The 23,978-nt window shown below is 38.0% G+C and overlaps 1 protein-coding gene across 1 annotated transcript; it reads left to right on the top strand.

Annotated features, from left to right (window-relative positions):
• The first annotated feature begins 21,480 nt into the window (after window positions 1-21,480).
• Window positions 21,481-23,978, top strand: LOC145331320 (uncharacterized). Its single transcript, XM_080175937.1, has 5 exons — window positions 21,481-21,568; window positions 22,079-22,116; window positions 22,565-22,691; window positions 22,968-23,038; window positions 23,881-23,978. Exons 1-5 carry the CDS (start codon window positions 21,498-21,500, stop codon window positions 23,976-23,978), a joined length of 405 nt encoding a protein of 134 aa, XP_080032063.1. The 5' UTR covers window positions 21,481-21,497.

Genomic DNA, 23,978 nt, shown 5'->3' with positions numbered 1-23,978 from the left:
TTCTTAATGGACAGAAAATAAAATTAGTTTAGACTTACAAAATAATGTTTTGTTTCTTAGGTTCTGACACTCTACAAGCGTGTGCGTTCCTTCCTTCTGATTTTAGAGCTCGCAATTATGGACGTTGTCACCCTTATTACCTTTTTGCTAAGAGGGAAAGTCTACTTTAAATACAGGGAAAAATGAGCAAAAAATTTGATCAAAGCATGCTTTTTTTCTCGATTAAATGATTTTTTCTCTTTTACAAACTAAAAAAAACTCAGATTTTTGCAAAACATTTTAATGGTATTTTTGTGCAAGGAGGGAGGAGACAATGGGCTGTTTGTTACACTAGTTCCCAGGGTTTCAATTTAACGTTTTCTTATCGTTTGCTTAACAATTTTGAGGACTTTTATTGAATTTTGATTGGTTGGTTTATTGAATTAAGTGTCCAAAAGTTTCGGCCATTACTTATAATCTACAGAATGGGTAATTATGTATATAATCAATGGAGATGTACAATGTACATCTTATTTTCAAAATATTTTAGTGTTTGGTATTTTAAAGGAAAGCACCAAAAAATCATTTTTAAGCGCAAGTATTTGATTGTTTGAATGAATTAAATATAGATTATTTTAATGGATCTATTATTACATGGATGTTATACCCGATTTTCATGTTCTCTTATGAAGGGAAACTCGCAGTGGGCTAAGATACGTAACTTCCTTTCCACCCCTTTAACTCCATCTCTTCCCTTCCTATAGGATGAACGAACTGACCAACAAATGCAAAATCTTAGCAGTCTAAATTGGCGACAATTTTTCCCCTGTCATAACATCCACGTATATTATATTATCCATTATTGTTGTAAGAGCATCAAGAGTCTTCTTTTTCTATTCAAAGAAAATAGATTAAAGAATTTGTTTTGTCTACTGAGAGATATTCAACCAGTCCTTATATATTCTTTCTGCTGGGATTTAATTTGAATTCATTTGAGTTGGCTATTTAATAGTTGCTATCAGTTATGTCGAAGCAAAGAAAGTCCCTCAATGACGTCACAAAAATGATGAATGAGGAGCGGAGGAGTGGGAAAGAAAACCCCTTAAAAAAGAGATGAATAATTCCTCATTTTTATGACGTAACATGCAGATTTTTTGAGGGACTTTTTTCGTCTTCGGTTATGCCCCTAAAGACCTATAGGGGCAATTAAATTTTTTTTGGAGCGTAACATACGACAAAATAGTTATTTAACTTACAACTCCTATTAAACGCTACTCTGTAAAGAAGAACCATTTTGGCTGAGCGGTTAGCATGATCCTTTGATACAGACAACCATAATGTTACTTTTATATAATAATTTAATATTTTTTTTCTATTTCTAAATTCTATAGTTTTTAATTTTGTAAAAAAAATCTATAACATGATATGATAAATTATTTTTAGTATGAATAGAAATCAACCTATTTTAAAGTCACTTTTGAATAGTTAATTATGGCATCATAATGAAGAAAATTCTAGTTTGTTGACCCACGAGTGGTTGAAGGTCATTGCCATTTCCAAAATTATTCATTTTACTATCTGAAAAAAGCTGTATACAATACAAAGCAATAAATAACTATTCCATCAACTAAATCAGTTTATGTATCCCCAGGCCTAGTATTCAATTTTCCTTATTGATATATGTCTATAAAAAAATAATTTACTGTTTTTCATTAGACTCATATAATACCAAGATTCTGAAATATTTATGAATCTATTACACATTATATAATTTTATTTATTATTACCTATCCTTTGATATTTTTTAATATCCTTAACATTAAATTTACCTTACTTTGCTATGAAAATCATCCAAATTTTTCTTTTGGCAAAATCTTACATTTTTAATCCTCATTCATTTTATGCTTTTTATAGACTAATTCATAACTAGACATACCTTTACATAAACCTTAACAAACTATGCAATGAACTATCCAATACTGTTTATTAGGGGAGCTTCTTTACTGTACACTTGAACAATGTTCTGGGTGGGGGTAAATGGGTGTTTGTTCTCCTCATATATTGAAGCCCCGCACTTTACCCCCTCCCCCTCAAAATAATTGAGTTATTAAACAAAGTGATAATGATAGAAACCCTGAAAAAGTAAAAATTTCCTCAATAACGCAACACTGAAAATACCAAGATTGCAATTTTTCTATAAAAACATCAAGAAATCAGCAAAAGAAACATTTTTTTAATTAGTACTTAGATGAACTGAAATCTTTTTTTCATATTCCAGTAATTTGTACTTAGAGATTTTGTCCTCCTTGTTTATTGGCTAAATCTTATTGAGACTGAAGCTTATTTATCCTTAGATGTGTGTCAACCTTGACTTAGACTTGGCAGAGTATACAAACTTTTTGCCTTACTCAATATTCCAAACTTTGTATCATCTAAATACAATTTTCTGATACATAAACTAATACTTACAAACATTTTATATTTTCCTACAAGAATAATGATTAAAGTTTTTAAGCGTAGAGAAAAATTAGAAAAACTATGTTACATACAACATCTTCAACATGATAATTTTTACAATTAAAGATAAAAACATTATATCAGAATTCAGACATTTGGATAAATTAAATCTAGTTTAATGATTATAGATTGATTGCACTTTCAATATTGATAAAATCAAATATCTTTATTAAGTCTGTTATGCTTAAAAGGCAAATATTGTTGAATTATAAAATATCTATTTGAACATATTATTACTACAATAAAATTATTTGTTTCAAATTGTACAAGAATTCTTGGATTTAATGTCAATTTATTAGTATAATTTAATTATTTTTGAATAATGTATCAAAATAGTCAAAATTCATATGACTAAAACAATAGTAATTAATAAGAGAGTTGCCTCACTTTAAATCATACAAGGTTTCAAATTAAAAAAAATAATTCTAAGAAGCCAAATTTATCTTAATAAACATTTATTAGATGAGTTAACAAACCGGTACACTTTAAATTTAGAAAAGCATTGTTTTTGACAATATTTATCAAGATGGTTAACCTATAAAATTCAAAAATTTCAATTCTCTAATCTGTATTTTTTGGTGGGAGGAGGGAGGGGGGGATGTCAATCGACCAAACCCATTTTTGATGTTAGTTTTAAAATTGGGGAGAATGATTTTTTATCTAGGGGCGATTTCCCTTGAGAGGGTGATGGTACCCTTCCCCAAAAAAGTTATAAGCGTTCCTAGGACCTATAACAACTTCATTGTAAAGAAGGACCATATTGGTTTAGCGGTTAGCGAGCTCCTTTAGTACACACAAACAGAGATCCTGTATAAGAATGAATAAAAGTTGAAAAGCCAACTTTCAACAAAAACAATGAAATTCCATCTTTTGGTTTTGATTCTAAAATGAAAAAAGGATTTTTCTTTCTTTTCTGACTGTTGAAAACATGTTTACATAGCGGTGTTCTGTTGGTGCAGAAAAAATAAAACACATTTCCAATATGGCTTTAAAACCGGTTAGTATCAACTGATTAGAACCGATCCCCAGCCATACAGAAAAATCTTGTATAGCATCGTTTTAAAGACCTAATTAAAACCAGTTTTCTTAGCCTTGGACTTCGGTTTCTCGGGTATAACAAAACTGGTTTTAATCTTATAATTTTTATAATTTAATATCTTGGAAACCTGTCTATAATACGATGCGATAAATAACCATTAAATTTTTATACAAGTAATGCATTCATGATAGGGTGATAATATAAGGTACATATAAGGTTTAGATTCTTTTTTAAATATTCACAAAATGTTTTTTTTTACTAAAATAGACAAAATAAAATCAATCCTTCAGCCCAGATATTATTTCAGATCTATTTCATTATTTGTATTGCCTTTCGGTCTTCTGGGTATCCACTTTTTGTTTTCAATAATGGATCTAGAATATATGTGGATATTATGATAGGGAAAAAACTGTATTATGCTAACATGTAACTTGTTTATTGGTCACTAGGTTCATCCAGTAGGAGGGGCTTAAGGCCCAGGCTAACAAAATTGGTATTACTTTTGTTATTCTTATTTTAAAATTTGTGGGAAATTGTCTGTAATACGATGATATACAGGATTTTTTAGTATGGCTGAGAACCGGTTCTAATCCAGCAGATATTGATCGGTTTCGAAGCAATTGCAATACTGGAAAATATTTGGTATCCTGATATTTGCAATTATTTACAACATTTTAGCAAACTGTTAGAAACACCTCAAACATATATCTACCACAGGGAACTAAATGGATAAGACATAAGACGATAAGTTGATGTTCATCCCTAATGGTGATACACAAAATTACCCCTTCTGGAGATTACAATTATTGGTTGAGGCGTTTGAACACTCAACTTAATAAACACCAAATCAGTTAAAAGTTTCCAAAGTTGTTAAACTAATAAGATCGTTATAATAAAACTTTGGGGATTAGTGTGATAATCACACCATTGAAGTTGTTCAGTTTGACCGTTTTATATGCTCTCGCACGCACGCACCTCATTACAAATGCGCGGAGTAGCATTTGACCACCCCAGGACAAGCGCGCTATTGGTGTAGCGCGCCTCCAATTTGACCGCCATTGCTCGTGCGCTTACAGCGTTTCCGTTAAATAGTGGGTATATAAAGAAAGAGAATTCTCCATTAAGACATAATACAAGTAATTTCAGTTTGAAGATTCATTTTCATTTTGAAGGGAAATATTCCCATTACGGTTAATTGGTAGTGATATATGTTTAGCTTTCTATATCACAGTCAAATGACCTTTATGGATGTTAAAATCAATTATGCACATACTTCTCAAAAAGATTTGCGAATTTGTAACTTTAATTTAATTGTTTTATTACGAGGGACATAATTTAGTGATTGTTTTAGAGTTTAATCACTGGTTATTGTTCTTTAAAATACAGCAAAAATGCTTCAGCTAGAAATCTTTCCCATCTTAACTATATATAACTATAGATAAGGTAGTGTTTCTATAGTCATGGTTATATAATATACATGACTAGAGTAGACACTGCTTTATTATCAACCATCTACACTATTTATTCTATATAACTATAGATAAGGTAGTGTTTCTATAGTCATGGTTATATAATATACATGACTAGAGTAGACACTGCTTTATTATCAACCATCTACACTATATTTTCTATATAACCATATAATTATATATAAGGTAGTGTCTCTATAGTCATGGTTATACAATATACATGACTAGAGTAGACACTGCTTTATTATCAACCATCTACACTATATTTTCTAAATAACCATATAATTATAGATAAGGTGGTGTCTCTATAGTCGTGGTTATTTTATTTACATACATGACTAGAGTAGACACTGCTTTATTATCAACCATCTACACTATTATTCCATATAACTATAGATAAGGTAGTGTCTCTATAGTCATGATTATATAATATACATGACTAGAGTAGACACTGCTTTATTATCAACCATCTACACTATTATTCCATATAACTATAGATAAGGTAGTGTCTCTATAGTCATGATTATATAATATACATGACTAGAGTAGACACTGCTTTATTATCAACCATCTACACTATATATTCTATATAACTATAGATAAGGTAGTGTCTCTATAGTCATGGTTATATAATATACATGACTAGAGTAGACACTGCTTTATTATCAACCATCTACACTATATATTCTATATAACTATAGATAAGGTAGTGTCTCTATAGTCATGGCTATATATTATACATGACTAGAGTAGACACTGCTTTATTATCAACCATCTACACTATATATTCTATATAACTATAGATAAGGTAGTGCTTTTTAGTCATGGGTATATAATATACATGACTAGAGTACTGCTTTATTATCAACCATGTACATGTATATTTTTTTCTCTTTTTCTCGATACAGGGCTATAACTAAATGACATTAATATGAGTTGAACTTTTATTCTTCATCCTGCCGGGCATAGGATGATATCCCATCTTTCCCTGATTCAACATTAATACAAAAGAAAGATTTAGAATAACTTTAATTTCTACAAAATAGAAAGAGGCAAAATTTTATAGAGAAATAAATAGTTTCAAAATATGTAAAAACAAAACAAAACAACATTCATAAAACCAAAGCTCTCCAGTTCAGACAATTGTTAGTAATCTTACATGTGTTTTTCTATCCTGTTTTTTTTTTTTTTAACCAAGTCGATTTTATTACAAGTACCCAATGTTGTGAGCCAAAAATAAGATATTTTTAAAAACTTTGGGTACCAGTGTAATTATAGTATTGTTCCTCCCTCTTCCGTGTATTTCTGTGAAGCAAGTTTTAAATTCCTACGGAAAATAAAAAAAAACGCTACATGTTGAATAAGTATTTAGTTTTATATTTTAGTAAATATGTGTAAAATATTGTTTACAAATATATAGACAAATTTCCACACATACAAAAATGAAAATAATATAAATATAAATTTAATACCAGTTTTATTAACCCTGGCAGGACTTCGAGCTCTCAGGGCCAACACAAGTGGTTTTGATCTTTTATTTCAATATCCGGGGATAGTTGTCTATAATACGATGCGATAAATTTCTGTTATTATATGCGGTACAAAATAAGACCCTGAATTTGCCTCCCATCCCTATTTATTTTTAGTACGTCCAAGACAGATAGCTTTTTTTGTTAATTTAGGAAAGTTTGAATTGTCCTATCGATTTCAAACCTAGCATGGTGATTCCTGTAGTAGTTAGGTACGATTTAGAAAGCGTAGCAACTCTATAATCATTACCAGAATGTCCGTACGTCCATTTTAAACATGTTGATAATATTATAAGCAAAGCAGCTCTATTATCAAGTCCTAAAATGTAAGTATATGTGGTAATACGACACCCAGACGGACAGGCCGTTTACAGAGTTGCTTCGCTGTGACTTATGATAACAAACCCCCCGCACTAATCCTATTATATCACTATCCATCTCATGACCGCTGTTAACCCCGCACCCAGCGGTCAAACTAGCCTGCCTAAATGTGGGGAGGGGACTTGAACATGCAACTATCACGAGTCCCTCATGCGCTTATATAATCGGGAGGCACTGCCTCCCCTTTTGCCACCGTTGCCCCCACAGCCTGTCTACCGTCGGGCGCTAAGCCCTAGCGCCCCACACCCCCTTCAAACCTAACCATTGTTATATTTTGTTGTATATATATAGTAAACATAACTTGTAAATATTATTCAGTTTAAATATATAATTTCTGTATGATTGAATCCTGCTTGTTTGTTTGGTAGAATACTTAAAGGCTAGGGCTCGTTGAATCCGAACTCGTTACCCCGTGGGCCGAGAACGCTCGGCTTACCAGAACTTGGTGTCAGCGTGTTTCAATCGAGCCTTACAGAAACTAGCCTATTCTACCTCTGATTGGACCCTTTGGCAAGTAAGGGGACAATCAGCCGCCAACTGACCCGTTAGACGGCCTTTTTAGGTCGAATTTCCATCATTTTGAACGCAATATGTGGGCCTCTGGCCTACAGCAAGCAGATTTAGCCTGCTAAAAGCGCCAGTTAAGACGCTTTTTCCGTGTCGTGTAGGAGTAGCGCTAGGTGCGCAGCCACGGCAATCGGATAATTTAGCTCAGACGGCTACAGAACTGAGTCTAAATTGGCAAGTGTAGCTGGGACAAGCCCCAGGACACCCAGGCCAACCCTACGAGACAGACAGCTGTGTGCTGGTCTCCCTAAGAAGGCAATGTGTGGCTGCGAAGCTTCAGCACACAAGTAAGCCCTACCACTGCGACGGATAGCAGATTTTGAGCCACAGGCACGGCAGGACGGGACATTCCCTGCCGCTGCCTCCCAGGATTCGAACCCGAGGCGCTGCAGGACGGGCCATTCCCTGCCGCCATTTGTCGGGATTCGAACCAGCGGCGCTGTAGGACGGGTCATTCCCTACCGCCGTCACCCCTCTGAACCTTGCAGGACGGACATTCCCTGCTGCCAGGGCTTCCAGAATCACACCTAGAGCTCCTAGTGATAACAACACATCAGTGTGTATAAATGTCAACCAAGTGATAAAAATAAATATAAAATTGTTGACCAAGTGATAATTAATAAGCTCTAGTGATTCGAAGCTACAGTCTAAGCCACCATGGTAAGCGATACCACCATAGCTGCGGTGCGGCCACCACCAAAGTTTCTGCCAACCCCAGCCGAACGAGAGGCCCCCTTGTCTCAAGGGCAGGACCTCCACTTCCCCTGCCATGTCAGGGTGAGGTTTCCTACTCCTGACCCTGCCCAGCATGTACAGGTTGATGCCATGATTGATTCTGGCAACCGTGTACCAGGGTCTGCTGTAATTTCTGAGCATCTCATGCACGCGATGGGCGTGCAACGCATGTTGATTCCGGACAACACCCAGATCCTGACTGCTAATGAGGAAGGCCAGCCCCTCCAGGTAATCGGAAAATTAAAAGAGTTATATATGGCAGTTTCACACACTCTTATACTCCATCTATACCACGTGACTGTGGTCCGGAATCTCTCACACCCTCTGAACCTAGGAGGGTATTTTCTCAAGGAGTTCGGAACTAGGCTCTGTTTCGACATGCAACCACCTTGCTTGTGGGTGCGTGGGGAGTTTATCCCACTCCGTGGCGTCCCCATTGACCGGGAGACAGCCGAGAGAGAGCTAAGCTATGAGGGGCCTCTGCCAGGCCCCCTGCCTGAGCAGCCGCGTGTGGTTGAGAAAGGCACACACTGGGTGGACGCTGAGCTCAACGCACACAAGGGAGCTAACCTGCTAGCCATGGGGTTGCCCCCAGTGCCCAAGGTGCCAAGGGAGAGCCTGCCAACAACGTTTCCTGAGATTGCCAGCCCTCCAGAACCAATCTTCTCCGCCGACATTTTTATCAACGGCCAGCCGTGTCCACCTGGCCCCCTCTACCTGGGACCTCCAGCCAGTCCGCCAGCCAAGCCCGAGTCCAGACCCGTCAAGTCGCGGTCTGATGTACCCGGAGCCACATTCAACTCTCAGGCCCCAGCCTCTCCCGGCGCCGTGCCCGTCAAGTCGCGGCCGGACGCCCACGGAGCCAAAGCTGGACCCAGCACTTTTGCCTCTCCCAGCGCCGAGCCCGTCAAATCGTGGCCGGACGCCCCCGGAGCCACGCCTGGCTCCGACACGTCAGCCCCTCCAGAAGCCGAGCCCGTCAAGTCGCGGCCGGTGGGTCCCGGAGCCAAGGCTGACCCCGCACCAGCCACGTATAGGCTAAGCGCTGTCACCCCAACTGACGGTCAACCACCCCAGCTCCGCACAGCCAAGCGGGTGGTCCTGCCTGGCCGCGGGGTTATGGCGGTCCCTGTTGAGCTAGTAGGCCATCGCACCAAGGATGCCATTCAACTAGCTGCCCCAGAACAGAGGTTTGGGGAGGACCTTGTTATTCCAGAGGGCCTGTATGCCCACAGGCCTGGCTCTGCCACTGTGTTTAGAGTACTGGTGGTCAATGAGGGGGAGGTGCCCCTCTTGCTGGATGCTGGCCTCCCAGTGGCAGGGGAGCTGGTCAAACCTGACATTTTGGAGGTCTCTGATACGCCTCCCCCACGTCTCCACTCGTTCCAAGAACCTGCTGAGCCTATAGACATGCAGGAGTTGTGGGAGGCCCTGGAGATGGAAGACAATGAGTTCCTACGCAAGGACCCCTTGCTCAAGAAGGAGGTCTGGACTACGTTGTCAGAGTACAGGGACGTCTTCTCCAATTCTACCCCCGGCTGCACAGATGTGGTTGAGTTGCAGCTGCGCCTCAAGCCAGGGACCCAGCCGATCCGCCAGAGATTTAGGGATCTGAACCCGCGGCAAGAGGCTGAACTGGAGAAACAACTGGACACCTGGCTACAGGAAGGAGTTATAGAGCCGTCGGACTCCGCCTGGAGCAGCCCCCTGGTGCCCATCAAGAAGAAGGACGGGAGCACCCGCTGGGCCGTCGACTACAGAGCCCTCAACAAGTGTCTGGAGCTGGACAGCTACCCCCTGCCTAGGATCCAGCAGTTGGTGGAACGAGCGGGCGGGCACCGTGTCTACAGTGCTTTAGACGCGGTGGCCGCATACTACACCATCCGTGTGTCTGAGGATAGCCGGCCCTGCACCGCCTTCACCACCCCCAGGGGCCTGTATCAATGGAAAAGGATGCCCTTTGGCCTGGCGACGGCACCGTCTGTCTATTCCAGGTTTATTGCAGGGGTCCTAAATCCACTAGGCACAGCCAACCTCCAGTCATACCTTGACGACGTCCTGACCTTCCATCAGGATACCTGGGCCCACCTGGCCCGGCTCCGAGAGGTCTTGGAAGCCCACCGTAGGGGAGGGATCCGCCTCAAGCCAGCCAAGACCAAGTTGTTCCGATCCAAGGTGGATTATCTGGGACACACCCTCAGCCGTGAGGGGATAGCCATGCAAGAGGACTATATTGACCGCATCTTGGACTGGCCAGCCCCTAGCACCCCCAAGGATTTGCTGGCGTTGCTGGGCTTCTTTGGATACTACCGCCTGTTCATCCCAGAGTATGCAGACCTCACCTACGAGATGAATCGGCAGAAGACGGCCAAGGCCCTAACCTGGACGCCTGAGATGGAAGCCCAGCTGCTGCAACTCAAGGACAAGTTCCGCCAGGCCCCCATCCGAGCGCCGCCCAGGTTTGATTTACCAGCAGTGTTCCAGCTCACCACAGATTTCAGCAGCCGCGCCATCTCTGCCATACTGAGTCAATGCCAGGAGGGCAAGGAGAGGCTGATTGCCGCCGTGGGGCGCAAGACAACCGACCCTGAGACGCGCTACCCGTCCTGGAAGGGAGAGATGGCCGCCATTATCTATGGGATCCGAAAATTCCACGGCATCTTGTCCTACCGCAGCTTCCAGATCAACACTGATTCCTCTGCCCTGCTACAGATGAAATCACTGAACACATCCACAGGGATGGTGGCCCGCTGGCAGGAGGAGCTAGCGGCCTTAGACTTTACCGTCTGCCACAGGCCTGGCACCCAGAATACCAACGCCGACGCCCTCAGCCGCCGGGAAGATGCCAACATGCCAACGGCTAGCGCCGAAGAATTAGCAGAGCAGGCTGAGTATATCCACAACCTTGGCCAGCTAGGGGAGGCCGCAGCTAGCCGGCCTCCTGCCGCCCGACTGGATTCAGCTAGAGTATTGGAAGCCCAGACACAGGACCCCCTCCTGCTCCGTGTCCGCCAATGGGTGGCTGATGGCAAGGCCCCAACCAAGGCTGAGCTGCGTGGCAAGGAACGAGACGAGCAGCAGTACGCCAGCCGCTTCCCAGCCCTGGGGCTTGACGAGCACGGCTGCCTCACCACCACTGACCAGACTCTGACAGGAGAGAGGACAAGATACCTACTGCCTTCGGCCCTCCAGCAGGACGCATTCTTTCTAGCCCATGGGACCCCCATGGCTGGGCACTTTGGGATGGACGCAACTATCGCCCGCGTTGCCATGCACTTCTGGTGGCCCAACCTGGCCCGTGACGTCCGCCTGATGGTACAAACCTGCCCTGAGTGTGTCCAGAAAGTTACCAAGGAGAGGCTGAAGCAGGGGATCCACGTGCCCTCCCGCCAGGGGTATCCACAGCAAGTCCTATTCATCGACCTGGTGGGGCCACTGCCAGAGACCCCAGCTGGGAACCGCTACATCCTCACCTGCCAAGATGGATTCAGCCGGTTTGTCAGCCTCTACGCCATCCCCAACAAGCGCACCCTCACGGTGGCTGAAGCCCTGTTGCACCGCCACCTGGCCACGTTCGGATGCCCCCTGAAGATCCATTCCGACAATGGAATGGAATTTACCGGCCAGGTATTCCAGGAACTGGCCTCCCGGCTCGAGATTGGCCTGACACATCCACCACCCTACAACCCGCAGTCCAACCGAGTGGAGAGGTTTCATAGGACGCTCAACACAGGCATGCGCCTGTTCCTAGACAGAGACGATAACAACTGGGAGCCACACCTGCCTGCCATCGCCTTTGCCTACAACACCAAGGCCTGCAGATCCACTGGTGTGACCCCGTTCCTGGCCTTCTTTGGGAGAGAGGCCAAACTTCCGGTGGACATGGTGCTACGGCTGCCAGAGACCGAATATGCTTCAGTTCCAGCCAACGTCCAAGCTCTGTTGCAGCGCTACTATGCAGTTTATGATGCCATCCAGCAGAAGGAGGAGGGAGCCATCAGGAGGAGCGCGGCAGCTTACGAAGGCACGGCCAAGTATGAGGTTGGAGACTTGGTCTGGTACCTGGCCCCCCGCCTGGTGCCAGGGAAGGCAGCCAAGATTACCAAGAGATGGACTGGCCCCTGGAAAGTAGTGAGGAAAGCTACAGAAGTCCATTATGTCATTAAACCTGCCTCTCCAGTAGCCAGGATCTCAGAAGTTACCGCGCATGTAGGCCGACTGCGCAAATACACTGGAGATGTGACTGCCCACCAGATCCCAGAAGACATCCAAGTTGACGTGGACGGCGACGAGGATGCCACCGAGCTGCCAGTCGGAGCGGCGGCGCCCGCAGCTAGCAACCCAGGAGAGTTCCCAGTGCACCAGCCAGCCGCAGCCGCCCCACAGCCTAGCGGCCAAGATCGTGACCCAGTGGAGGAAAACCTGCAGGAGCAGCCCAACGAACCACCGCCGCCGCCGCCCGCTCCAGAGCCACTCAGAGATGCCATCTGGAACCCTGACGCAGACATGGAGAACCTGCCAGCCAGCAGCGAGCCTGTAGGAGAAGAGCCAGCCACTGCGATGGAAGAGGCCGCCCCAGAAGAAGAAGAAGAAGCCATGTGCCCCCTGCTGATGACAGCCATCCCCATCCGGGTAGGAGCTAGGAGGCCAAGCAACCTGAATCAAGCAGGCGCCCCCATGGAATTCTATGCGCCCTTTGCCATCACCATTCCACCCTTAGGAACCACCAGAGTCTGCCTAGGCCTCCGTGTCCAGCTACCAGCCGCGACAGAACTGATCCTGCAGACGAGGCAAAATTTCCAGCGGCGAGGCCTGGCCGTTGCCAACCCTCGCCTAGAAGCCAACCAGGAGCTGACAATGCTGATCACCAACCACAGTCAGACCGAGCAACGAGTGTCCCAGGGAGCCTGTGTAGCCCGAGCTGTCCTCCATCGAGCTGTGCCCCAAGAACTGCCTGTCCGGCGCATGAGCCGGCTGTCGTATCCCCAGGTTCAAGGCCTGGTGGCTCAGGAGCCACGCAACCCTTGAAGGGGAGGTTGTGGTAATACGACACCCAGACGGACAGGCCGTTTACAGAGTTGCTTCGCTGTGACTTATGATAACAAACCCCCCGCACTAATCCTATTATATCACTATCCATCTCATGACCGCTGTTAACCCCGCACCCAGCGGTCAAACTAGCCTGCCTAAATGTGGGGAGGGGACTTGAACATGCAACTATCACGAGTCCCTCATGCGCTTATATAATCGGGAGGCACTGCCTCCCCTTTTACCACCGTTGCCCCCACAGCCTGTCTACCGTCGGGCGCTAAGCCCTAGCGCCCCACAACCCCTTCAAACCTAACCATTGTTATATTTTGTTGTATATATATAGTAAACATAACTTGTAAATATTATTCAGTTTAAATATATAATTTCTGTATGATTGAATCCTGCTTGTTTGTTTGGTAGAATACTTAAAGGCTAGGGCTCGTTGAATCCGAACTCGTTACCCCGTGGGCCGAGAACGCTCGGCTTACCAGATATACATTATCTTTATCAAGAAATTTTTGAACAAATGTACTTACAATCTTCAACTTTTATATTAATTAATTTATATTGTGTTTATTCAGTTCTGACACTGCTTCTCTTTTATGGATGTCTTCATTCCTTTTTTAATATAAAAGACCTACATACAGACATACATAACTGCTGAGTAGTATTTTATTTGACAATAAAACAAGGATGACAACATCAATTGAAGCGAAGATCTAAAATCCAATGGAACATGAACACATGTACGTACTATGTCAAAACTTAAAAATAGTATAATATTAATTTGTAAGTTATAACAAAATTGTACATAAATTGGGTAAATACGTATAAGGACTTATTTTCTTTTTTAGGATTTAATAATAGATTATAATAGTGTACTTTGTTGTCCTAGGAATCATTATTACAAAAATCAGATGAAAAGGATATCTAAAACATACAAAAAGTTGTTGTCAAAAAAGTAAATAAATCAGCATGTTTTAAATGGACGTTCTGGTAATGATTTTAGAGTTGCTACGCTTCCTAAACCGTACCTAACTGTTATAGGAATCATCATGCAAAGTTTTAAGTCATTAGGACAATCCTAATAAATCAAAATTAACAAAACTGCCGGATCGACCTCAAGTAAAGAAAAGCTTCCCTTTTAAAAAGCGTAACGCAAGAAAAATCTCTTTCAAAATCCCATTGCTTAACAATTTGTCGATTCAGCATAAAAATACTGAAAAAGTAAATATATAAAAACTACACAGGGATAAATAAAATATTTAACCTTTCACTTTTAATTTTAGATTTAAAAGAAAATGTTTTTTTTTTAGAGGTGTATTACTTTACAGGCAATTTCTCTTAAGAGGTGGGAGTTGGCGTCCACCGTCAAACTTTGAAACCCATCATTTTACCCCCCCCCCCCCCTCAAAAAAAGCTTGAACATACTAGGTGGGAGGTACCCTTCCCTGGATCTGTAAAAGAGAACCATATTAATGCAGTGATTAACGAGATCCTAATCTACAGACAGACACACACAAAGACAGACTGACATCCTGTTACATTGGATTTATAATTACGTGGATCTCACACCAGATTTTCATGTAATCTAACTGACAAACTGACTGACGGACGTATAAACAAAGTGAATTATAGAGTAGCTTCACTACAAAGCAAAGATAACAACACCCATAAAAGCTAAGCTCTGAAACGGTAGGACAAACGAACATTAACAATTGTATAGTGTCAGAACTGAATAATTATGATATACATGTATAAACGTTGAACTAAACAAAATTGTAAGTAAATCTGTTGAAAAACTGTTTAAATATAGGATATTGTTTAAGAACATACTTACATTTTTAAGACTTGATTATAGAGATGCTTCGCTCATAACAATGTACTTTGTTTATTCCAAAAATCAGACAAATCGGATAATTTTATCATAAAAAAATTGTTGTTAAAAAAGTTAAAAAGCAACATGCCTAAAATGGACGTACGGACTTTCTGGTAACGATTATAGAGTTGCTTCGCTTTCTAACTTGTACCCAACTCCTTTAGGAATCACCATCCAAAGTTTGGAATCGATAGGACAATTCTAACATGCCTAAATTAACGAAAAGAGCTATCCGTTACTTACGGATGTACGGACGGACGGACGTACGGACCGTCCCTAATTATAGTAAAGCTTCGCTATAAAATAATTTATTGTGAAATATATTTTTCTTTAGAATTGTTATATAAATGTATAAAATGAATATTTTAGAATATCTGTTTGTACCTTAAGATCTCAATAACAAATAAATCGATGTTTATTGAGTTCTCCTTTTTAAAGAAGCTTCACAAAGGTTCGGTGATGGTTTTAGGCTACTTAATTGCAAACCTTTATTGTATAATATAAAGAAGTAATTTTTTGTATAGCAAAATTCATATCAAATTATCAATAGTATAGATGTATATACAGACAACTACCTCCCTTCCTTTTTCAATGATCTTTTTTGTCTGATGCTACATTATTTTCTGCTATTTGACTGTGTAAACATTAGCGACACCATTGGTTGATTTTTAATGACCCAATTGAAAGGTTGCACAAGGTGGTTGCGATGGGGAGATACAGCTATTTAACCCTTTCTCCCTCTAGTGTTTTACTAATCTATATGAAATGACATAATTTAGGTTCTTCATTATAAAGAACCTTAAACATAGTTTCTAGAATGGTTTTTGGCTATTTTATTTAAGAATCATTACCGATACACAAAATTACCCCATTTACAATTAGTGGTTGAAACTTTTTAACATTCAATTTAATTGAACCCGGTCAAAGTTCAATAAAAGTCCTCAAAGTTGTTAGGCTAACGAAAAAGAAAACGTTATTATAAAACTTTTGGGACTAGTGTAATAAATAGTCTAATGTCCCCTCCCTCCCTTCTGATTAGCATTCCTTTCAAGGTAATTAAATAATAATTTTTCAAGCTATAATATTCTGTAAAATTTTAGGAATTTTTGTATTGCAATAACACCAAGATAAAATAAATAGGCTAGATAAGAATTTATATTTTATATGAAAACAATATTTTTTTATACTTTATATTTATTTAAATTTTAAATATTTTAAAAAGTATTTAGAATATTTTTTTTGCTTTATTTAAGTACTAGCGGATACTCCACCTAGATGCCTCTAGGGGCACTTGAGGAGGGGGAAGTTGAATTGGAAAACCCAATTTCTTAATTTAGATTTTAAAAGAAAAAGGAAAAATAAATTAGGGGGGAGGGGAAATTTTCTCTTGGAAAGGTGGTGGTACCTTCCCTCAAAATAGTTATAAACCTCCCGGGACCTATGAGAAGCTACACCCGATCGGTTCAGTGGTTAGCGAGATCCTTTGGTACAGACAAATAGACCAACAAACATCGTTTTCTTTATTATATTTATTATAGAAAGAGGTTGCTAAAATGGAACTCTTTTATTGGCTAGTTCGTACATCCCTGAGGAAAATGAATTTTCCCGAAACTTTTTTGACAAATATTCCAAAAACTGTAATCAATAATGAATTAGAAAAAACTTAATAATACAATATTGATATGTAAAAGTTATTATGAATTACTTACGTAAATAAATCGATATATAAATGTTTGGATTTTGCACCAGATTTTCAGGTACTCTAATAAAGAGATACTCCCAGCTTGCTAAATCAACGCTTCTCGCCATCCATTTTCTTTACCCCATCCCATCCCCTCCTACTGGATGAACAAGTTAACCAATATATATATTCAATATTAGCAGCAAAAATTGACGACAAATTTTCCCTTGTCAATATAACCACTTATACTATATCCATTTATAAACTTAAATTATATATAAAAATAAAACATACTTTCTTTGTAATCTTACTAGTGGCTTCGCCCCTAGCCTCTAAAAATATCGAAGATATGGATATGTATTTTTTTAGGGGGGAGGGGTGGGATTCAGGAGGGTGCTTAAAACCAGTTGAAAACCAAAACCTGGGTGGTTAGCAAGATTTCATGGACATCCTATCAAGGTTTAAAATGTAGTAAAAAGATGATAGATAACATTGTTGCAAAACTGCTTAAATACAAGGTACTGTTTGTGCACATACTTACTGTTTTAAAACTTGATTTTATGACATTGTACTAAGTTGTCCTAGGAGTTAGTATTTAAAAAATCAGATGAATAGGATAGTTAAATCACATGAAAAATTGCTGTTTTAAATGGACGTACAATTTCTGGTAACAATTATAAAGTTGCTACGCTTTCTAGATTGTACCTTACTGTTATAACTATCACTATGTAATGTTTGTAATCGGTAGGATAATTTTAAAATGTCTATATTTACGAAAAGAACTGACCCTAATTATAGAAAAGCTTCAAAATTAAAAATTTAGTAAATGTAAAAAAAATCTGATTATCTAAATGGGAATATTTTAAAGGAAAATGAAAGAAAATAATCCCTCATAAAAAAGCTTCTTATTCTATTTACGGATATCCTTTAAATCAAAGTAGACTAAGAAACATTTTTAAATATTTTTGAACAAAATACACTTATGTTTCTCGCAATATTAGACTAAAACACTAGAGGGGAAAGGGGGAAACTGTAAGTATCTTTCCCGAGGAAGGACCCTGTATCTTTTTTCAATTGGGTCTTTGAAAATCAAAGAATAGCGTGGGGAATATCAACAAAGCCATGTCACTACAAAAAAATTTGTAAGTAGACGAAAAAGGTCCTTAACAGGGGGATCCAGTAGTTGTCTGGTTATATTCATCTATATTATACGTTTATTCCTGTGATAATAATAAATTTGCCCTCCTTATTTAACCTTATTAGTAATGTTTACGTATTTTTAAATTTACGGATAGGTCATACATGATTTAAAGTGTCCCATATAAATGAGTAATATTAAAGAAATAGCTAAATGCTCTGTTTTTGGGTGGAGTGTGTGTTCTTTCAACTTTAGTGGTAGTTGTTTCAAAATAACCTGATTTGTATAGACTAAAATATTGGTAGAATAGTATGTACACTACTAGTTTGTAAATCTGAATAAAAACTATTTCCAAAAAGTCCCTAAAAGTTTAAGTCAAGAAATAAGACGTGTTAGTGAGACTATTTTAATTTAGTCCAATGTCCCCCCTCCTTCCCATGTATTAAGAATTTTATCCGTTTTTTTATTTCGTATGGGGGCGAGGTCGACACACACTCTCCCTAAACAGAAGAAAACTTTATAAATGGACGTTTTCGCTTTCCTGAAAAGAGAAACAAGTGATCAGATTTAACAGTTAATCACTCCTAGCCTCTAGGGAACTCCTGAGAGGTCATAACAATAGCCTAAAACCACACCACAACATTTGTGTAGCTTTCCTGAAAAGTACAGCTGATTTGGATACACATTTTCAGAAATCTTTAGCTACAGATAAGAAAAAAATACTCATTTATATTTTAGAATTATAAAATATTTTCGCTTAATTGTATAAAAATTCTGTTCATAGTGAATTAATCATATTTAGTTGACTTTCATATCTATAAAGTCAACTATACATCAAGGTGTGGGTTCATTACCACACACAAATATTTATATCTTTCATATCTATAAAGTCAACTATACATCAAGGTGTGGGTTTATTTCTACACAAACATATTTTTATCTCTCATATGTATAAAGTCAACTATACATCAAGGTGTGGGTTTATTACTACACAAATATATTTATATCTTTCATATCTATAAAGTCAACTATACATCAAGGTGTGGGTTTATTTCCACACACATATTTATATCTTTCATATCCATAAAGTCAACTATACATCAAGGTGTGGGTTTATTTCCACACACATATTTATATCTTTCATATCTATAAAGTCAACTATACATCAAGGTGTGGGTTTATTTCCACACAAATATATTTATATCTTTCATATCTATAAAGTCAACTATACATCAAGGTGTGGGTTTATTTCCACACAAACATATTTATATCTTTCATATCTATAAAGTCAACTATACATCAAGGTGTGGGTTTATTTCCACACAAATATATTTATATCTTTCATATCTATAAAGTCAACTATACATCAAGGTGTGGGTTTATTTCCACACAAACATATTTATATCTTTCATATCTATAAAGTCAACTATACATCAAGGTGTGGGTTTATTTCCACACAAATATATTTATATCTTTCATATCTATAAAGTCAACTATACATCAAGGGTGTGGGTTTATTTCCACAATCATATATTTATATATTTCATATCCATAAAGTCAACTATACATCAAGGTGTGGGTTTATTTCCACACACACATATTTATATCTTTCATATCTATAAAGTCAACTATACATCAAGGTGTGGGTTTATTTCCACACAAATATATTTATATCTTTCATATCTATAAAGTCAACTATACATCAAGGTGTGGGTTTATTTCCACATACATATTAATATCTTTCATATCTATAAAGTCAACTATACATCAAGGTGTGGGTTTATTTCCACATACATATTTATATCTTTCATATCTATAAAGTCAACAATACATCAAGGTGTGGGTTTATTTCCACATACACACTTATTTATATCACATTATAAAATCACTCAGGGAGAGAGGAGACATTGGAATGTTTATTACAATAAAAGTTTATAATAACTTTTTCTTTATCTATTGACAAATAACTTTGGAGACTTATATCAAATTTTGATTGGTTGTTTCATAAAGTTGATTGTTCACCCGTTTCAACCACTAATTTTAATTTATAGAATGGGCAATTTTGTGTATCATCATTGAGGATGTTCATCAATTTAGCGGCTATTATCTTATCCTTTTAGATCCCTGGATATTATACGGCCGTGAATGTACACCTTTTAAAAATCTTTCTATCTCTGAACAGAGAAAATTTCTAAGGAAAATAACGCATTAGTATCACAATTCAATTTAAACAAGCTAAAAGTCAAAGTGTGATGTGATATTATTTTACAAACCCCGGCTAAATTGAAGTACATGATCAAAATTGAAGGTTAAATATTAGTGAGTGAGTGTATGTGTGTGTGTGTGTGTGTGTGTGTGTGTGTGTGTGTGTGTGTGTGTGTGTATTAGTGTAAGGATATGTGCCTTATTTTAGTTAGAGTGTTCCCTTTTAAACGCAATTTGAATAGTTATAATAACCAGTTTTCCGCGGATATAAAAATGTACAATTATTTTTATTCTTATGATTGTATATTTTTATATTCGTAGAAAACTGGATATAATACAATGCTAAACATAATTTTTCAGTATGGCTGAGTACTGGTTCTAATCCACCGGATATTAATCGGTTTCGAAGCGATACTGGAAAATTATTTATGACCAAAACATAATATTTATAAAGCTTTTCTGAAAAGTAAAACCAATTTGAAAAAGCATTTTTCGAAATCTTCAATTTCAGTCAAAAAGTTGTTTCAGAAATTTAAAGTAACAAACAGACAGACTATTCTAGCAAAATTACAATTTTTTCTTTGATTTTTTAATAATGTAAAATAAATTTTTTTAAATTATTTTTTCTAGAAAATATTTAAATAAGGATTTTAATGAAAAATCAAAAATAACTGTTAAGGAAACTCTCTAAATATAAATCCATGTATTTTGTGCAATATTTTGTATGATATCAGCACTATTTTACATCAGTCACTAGTGAATATTCTAAAAAGAATTTTAAATCACTGCTTTTTTTTATTTGTGTGTCTGAGTTTAAAAATGCTGTTGTGATTAATACAAATAAACAGCTTCTTGTGAGAAAAGGGGGTTATTGATTTCGCGTATTTTCCGTAAAGCTGCGTGTAACCTTTATGTCAAATGCTCTTGTTAAGAAAAGTTTGACTTGATTAGATAATTTTACTGAAAAATTAAGCCCAACTTAACGGAAAATACGCGAAAAAAAGTCCCCCTTTTGGAATAAAAAGCACAGTGGGAAAGTTTGATAACTATCCCAATTTTCAAGGGCTTCCAAGGGGGGAAAGGGGAATTCTATGTGCATAACCCCCCCCCCCCCAATAGGCACTTATAAAAGTTCAAAAAGGGATAAAAGTTTCAACACACTTTAAATAACACTTTACCTCCCTCCCCCCCCTCCCCTCCAAAACAAGAAGTTAAAATTAAATCCCTATTGAGATTTTGTTATCCCCTCCCCCCATGAAAAAGAATGAAAAGCTTGGACATCCTTACCAACATTATTTATCTATTAGTGACAGACTTTTTTTTAAGTAGAAAAATAAACTAGCCAATATGTCTGATAGTGATGAAATTAATAGCATTCCCAGCATTCCTCCATTTGGTGACACCTCTAGGGTTTCCAGGTAATAGCCAATAATAATAATAATAGGGCCTGTATGAAAACAATGTGTGAATACACATTACTGCATACTTCCTACCTTTTAGGAAACTACCATTTGGGAAAATTAATTAAATAAAATTTGACTGTATTCATAAATGTTTATAATATTCATTTAATTTTTTTATTATTGTTATTCTTTTAATGTATGAATACAAAAATAATAAATCTAAATCTAATAATAAACTCCAGCGGGGGGGATATAGAGATAGAACTATGTAATTAAAATTAATTGATTTCTCGGCTAAACTGGATTTCATGTACTAATCAATGCTACTTTTCTCCAACTAATTTAAAGACTTTGGGAACTCGACTTTGTTAAGACTCTAGCAGACAAGAAAAAAATCACATTGAACAAAATTATTTTGGTTGGTTCTAACAATTAAAAAAAAATCTCACTCTACTGTGATATAAAGAGAGAGAGAGAGAGAAAGAGATAGTTAAAATCTAAACTTATCAAAATTATATTTTCTAGGACAAAGGCCCCATCAAGAAAAACTTCACATGCCTTAGGTAAAAATAAAATTAGTATTTCTTATGTTTTCGACAAGGCACAGAAATACTGAAAAATCATGCATCAATCAAAATGAAAATCGTAAAATTGATACCAGTTTTGTTAACCCGGGTCTGTGGATGCGATAAATAACTAATATCCCATTATGCTAAATTTCAGTTTGGGGACATTTAAGAAGTAATATCACTCCTAAATAAACTCAAATTTTAAAAATTTCTAACAAATATATCGTAATAATTATTTATAGCATAATATTTCCACGGATATTAAATGAAAAATTATGATATAACAGGGGCCGAAGTCCCGGGCTAACAAAACTGGTATTGTTTTAATATAACTATTATAATAATCGTGGAAAAATATCTGTAATACGATGTTATACATTAATTTTCAGTATGCCTGAATACCGGTTCTAATCCAGCAGCCATACTGTAAATCTGATTTAAGGAAAAGGAGGCCTCCTGTATGGAAGCCAGGAATCCATCAGCTATCTCAATTCATACGAACGGTCCAGAAGTCAGACCAGAACTTTTAGAGAACCTTCGCTCCCAAAAGATATACAAATAGATCCTAGGTAGTATTCATGCGAGAGGGAGGGAGGGGGCATTGGGCTGTTTATTACACTAGTCCCCAAGTTTTATAATCATGTTTTTTATTTGTTGGCTTAACAACTTTGGGTGTCCAAACGTTTCAACAACTTAGTGTAATTTAGAGATGGGTAATTTTGTGAATTATTATAAGTGATGTATTATATTTATCGGCCATTGTCTTATCCCTTTAACCATGAGAAAATAAATATGTACATAATTGTAGAAAAAATGTTACTTGGATGTAAATTCTTTATGTTTAGTTTGATATATGGAAGAAAAAATAGTGAAACTCAAAACAGACGATGTATTTCCGAAGACAGAGACACTGTGGGTAAAAATCATCTTTTTAGTGAAGCATTTTATAGTGCCTATAAAAAATGACGTCATACCTGTCTACAATTGGTCAATTAAAATGGTAATTTAGCCTGTGTATTGGCTTATCATTGGTCAATTGTGATGTATGACGTCAATTTTATAGGCAGTATAAAGGGCTTCCTTTTTAGAAGCAAAACTACTATATAACTAATATTCTCTGTCTGTCTTAAGCCTAATTGGGAGAGTGTTATGTGATTTGCTAATTCTGCTTTTATATACATATACACTTGATTAAAACACTACAAAAATAAGGATGACAACATCCATAAAACATAAGGAAAATTAACACTTGTTGAGTTTCAGAATTTAATAGTTCAGAATATTACATTTTAAGTTTTATTATTAAATAAAATTTTCAAGAGAGGATATTTTACTAATAAAGTAGTATTCTCTGATGTATTTTTAAAATTTTAGGGGGTTAAAATAAGGGTTTAAAAGTTTAAAAGGGGTATATTTGTCGGTAATTTAGGTTGATAATATGGAACTCATTTATTGGTCAGTTAGTTCATACAGTATTATTGGAGAGGGTGACGTAAAAGAAATACATAGGCGTATCATTATTTAGCCCGCTACGAGTTTCATTTTATTAGAGTGCATGAAAATCTAGTGTAACATTCAAGTAATAATATGTCGTTGCGGGTCAAAGTGTCTCAAAAACCAGCTATGTGACATCATAAAAATGATGGATTATCCATCTCTTTTTTAGGGGTTTTTCCTTCCCACTTCTCCTATCATCTCCCTTATTTTTATGACGTCACATGGCTGATTTTTGAGACACTACTAATATATCCATTGTAGGTCCACTTGGTAGCAGAATGGGATCAAGAAAGAACAGCAGCGTCTTCCAATTTCTTCCGCCTGAGGGTGTCAACCAACAGGAAACAAATCTGGTATAA

Source organism: Acartia tonsa, chromosome 11 (assembly GCF_053477335.1).
Source record: "Acartia tonsa isolate MP-2025a chromosome 11, ASM5347733v1, whole genome shotgun sequence".
Lineage (NCBI taxonomy): Eukaryota > Metazoa > Arthropoda > Copepoda > Calanoida > Acartiidae > Acartia > Acartia tonsa.
This window is presented reverse-complemented; position numbering and strand designations above follow the sequence as displayed.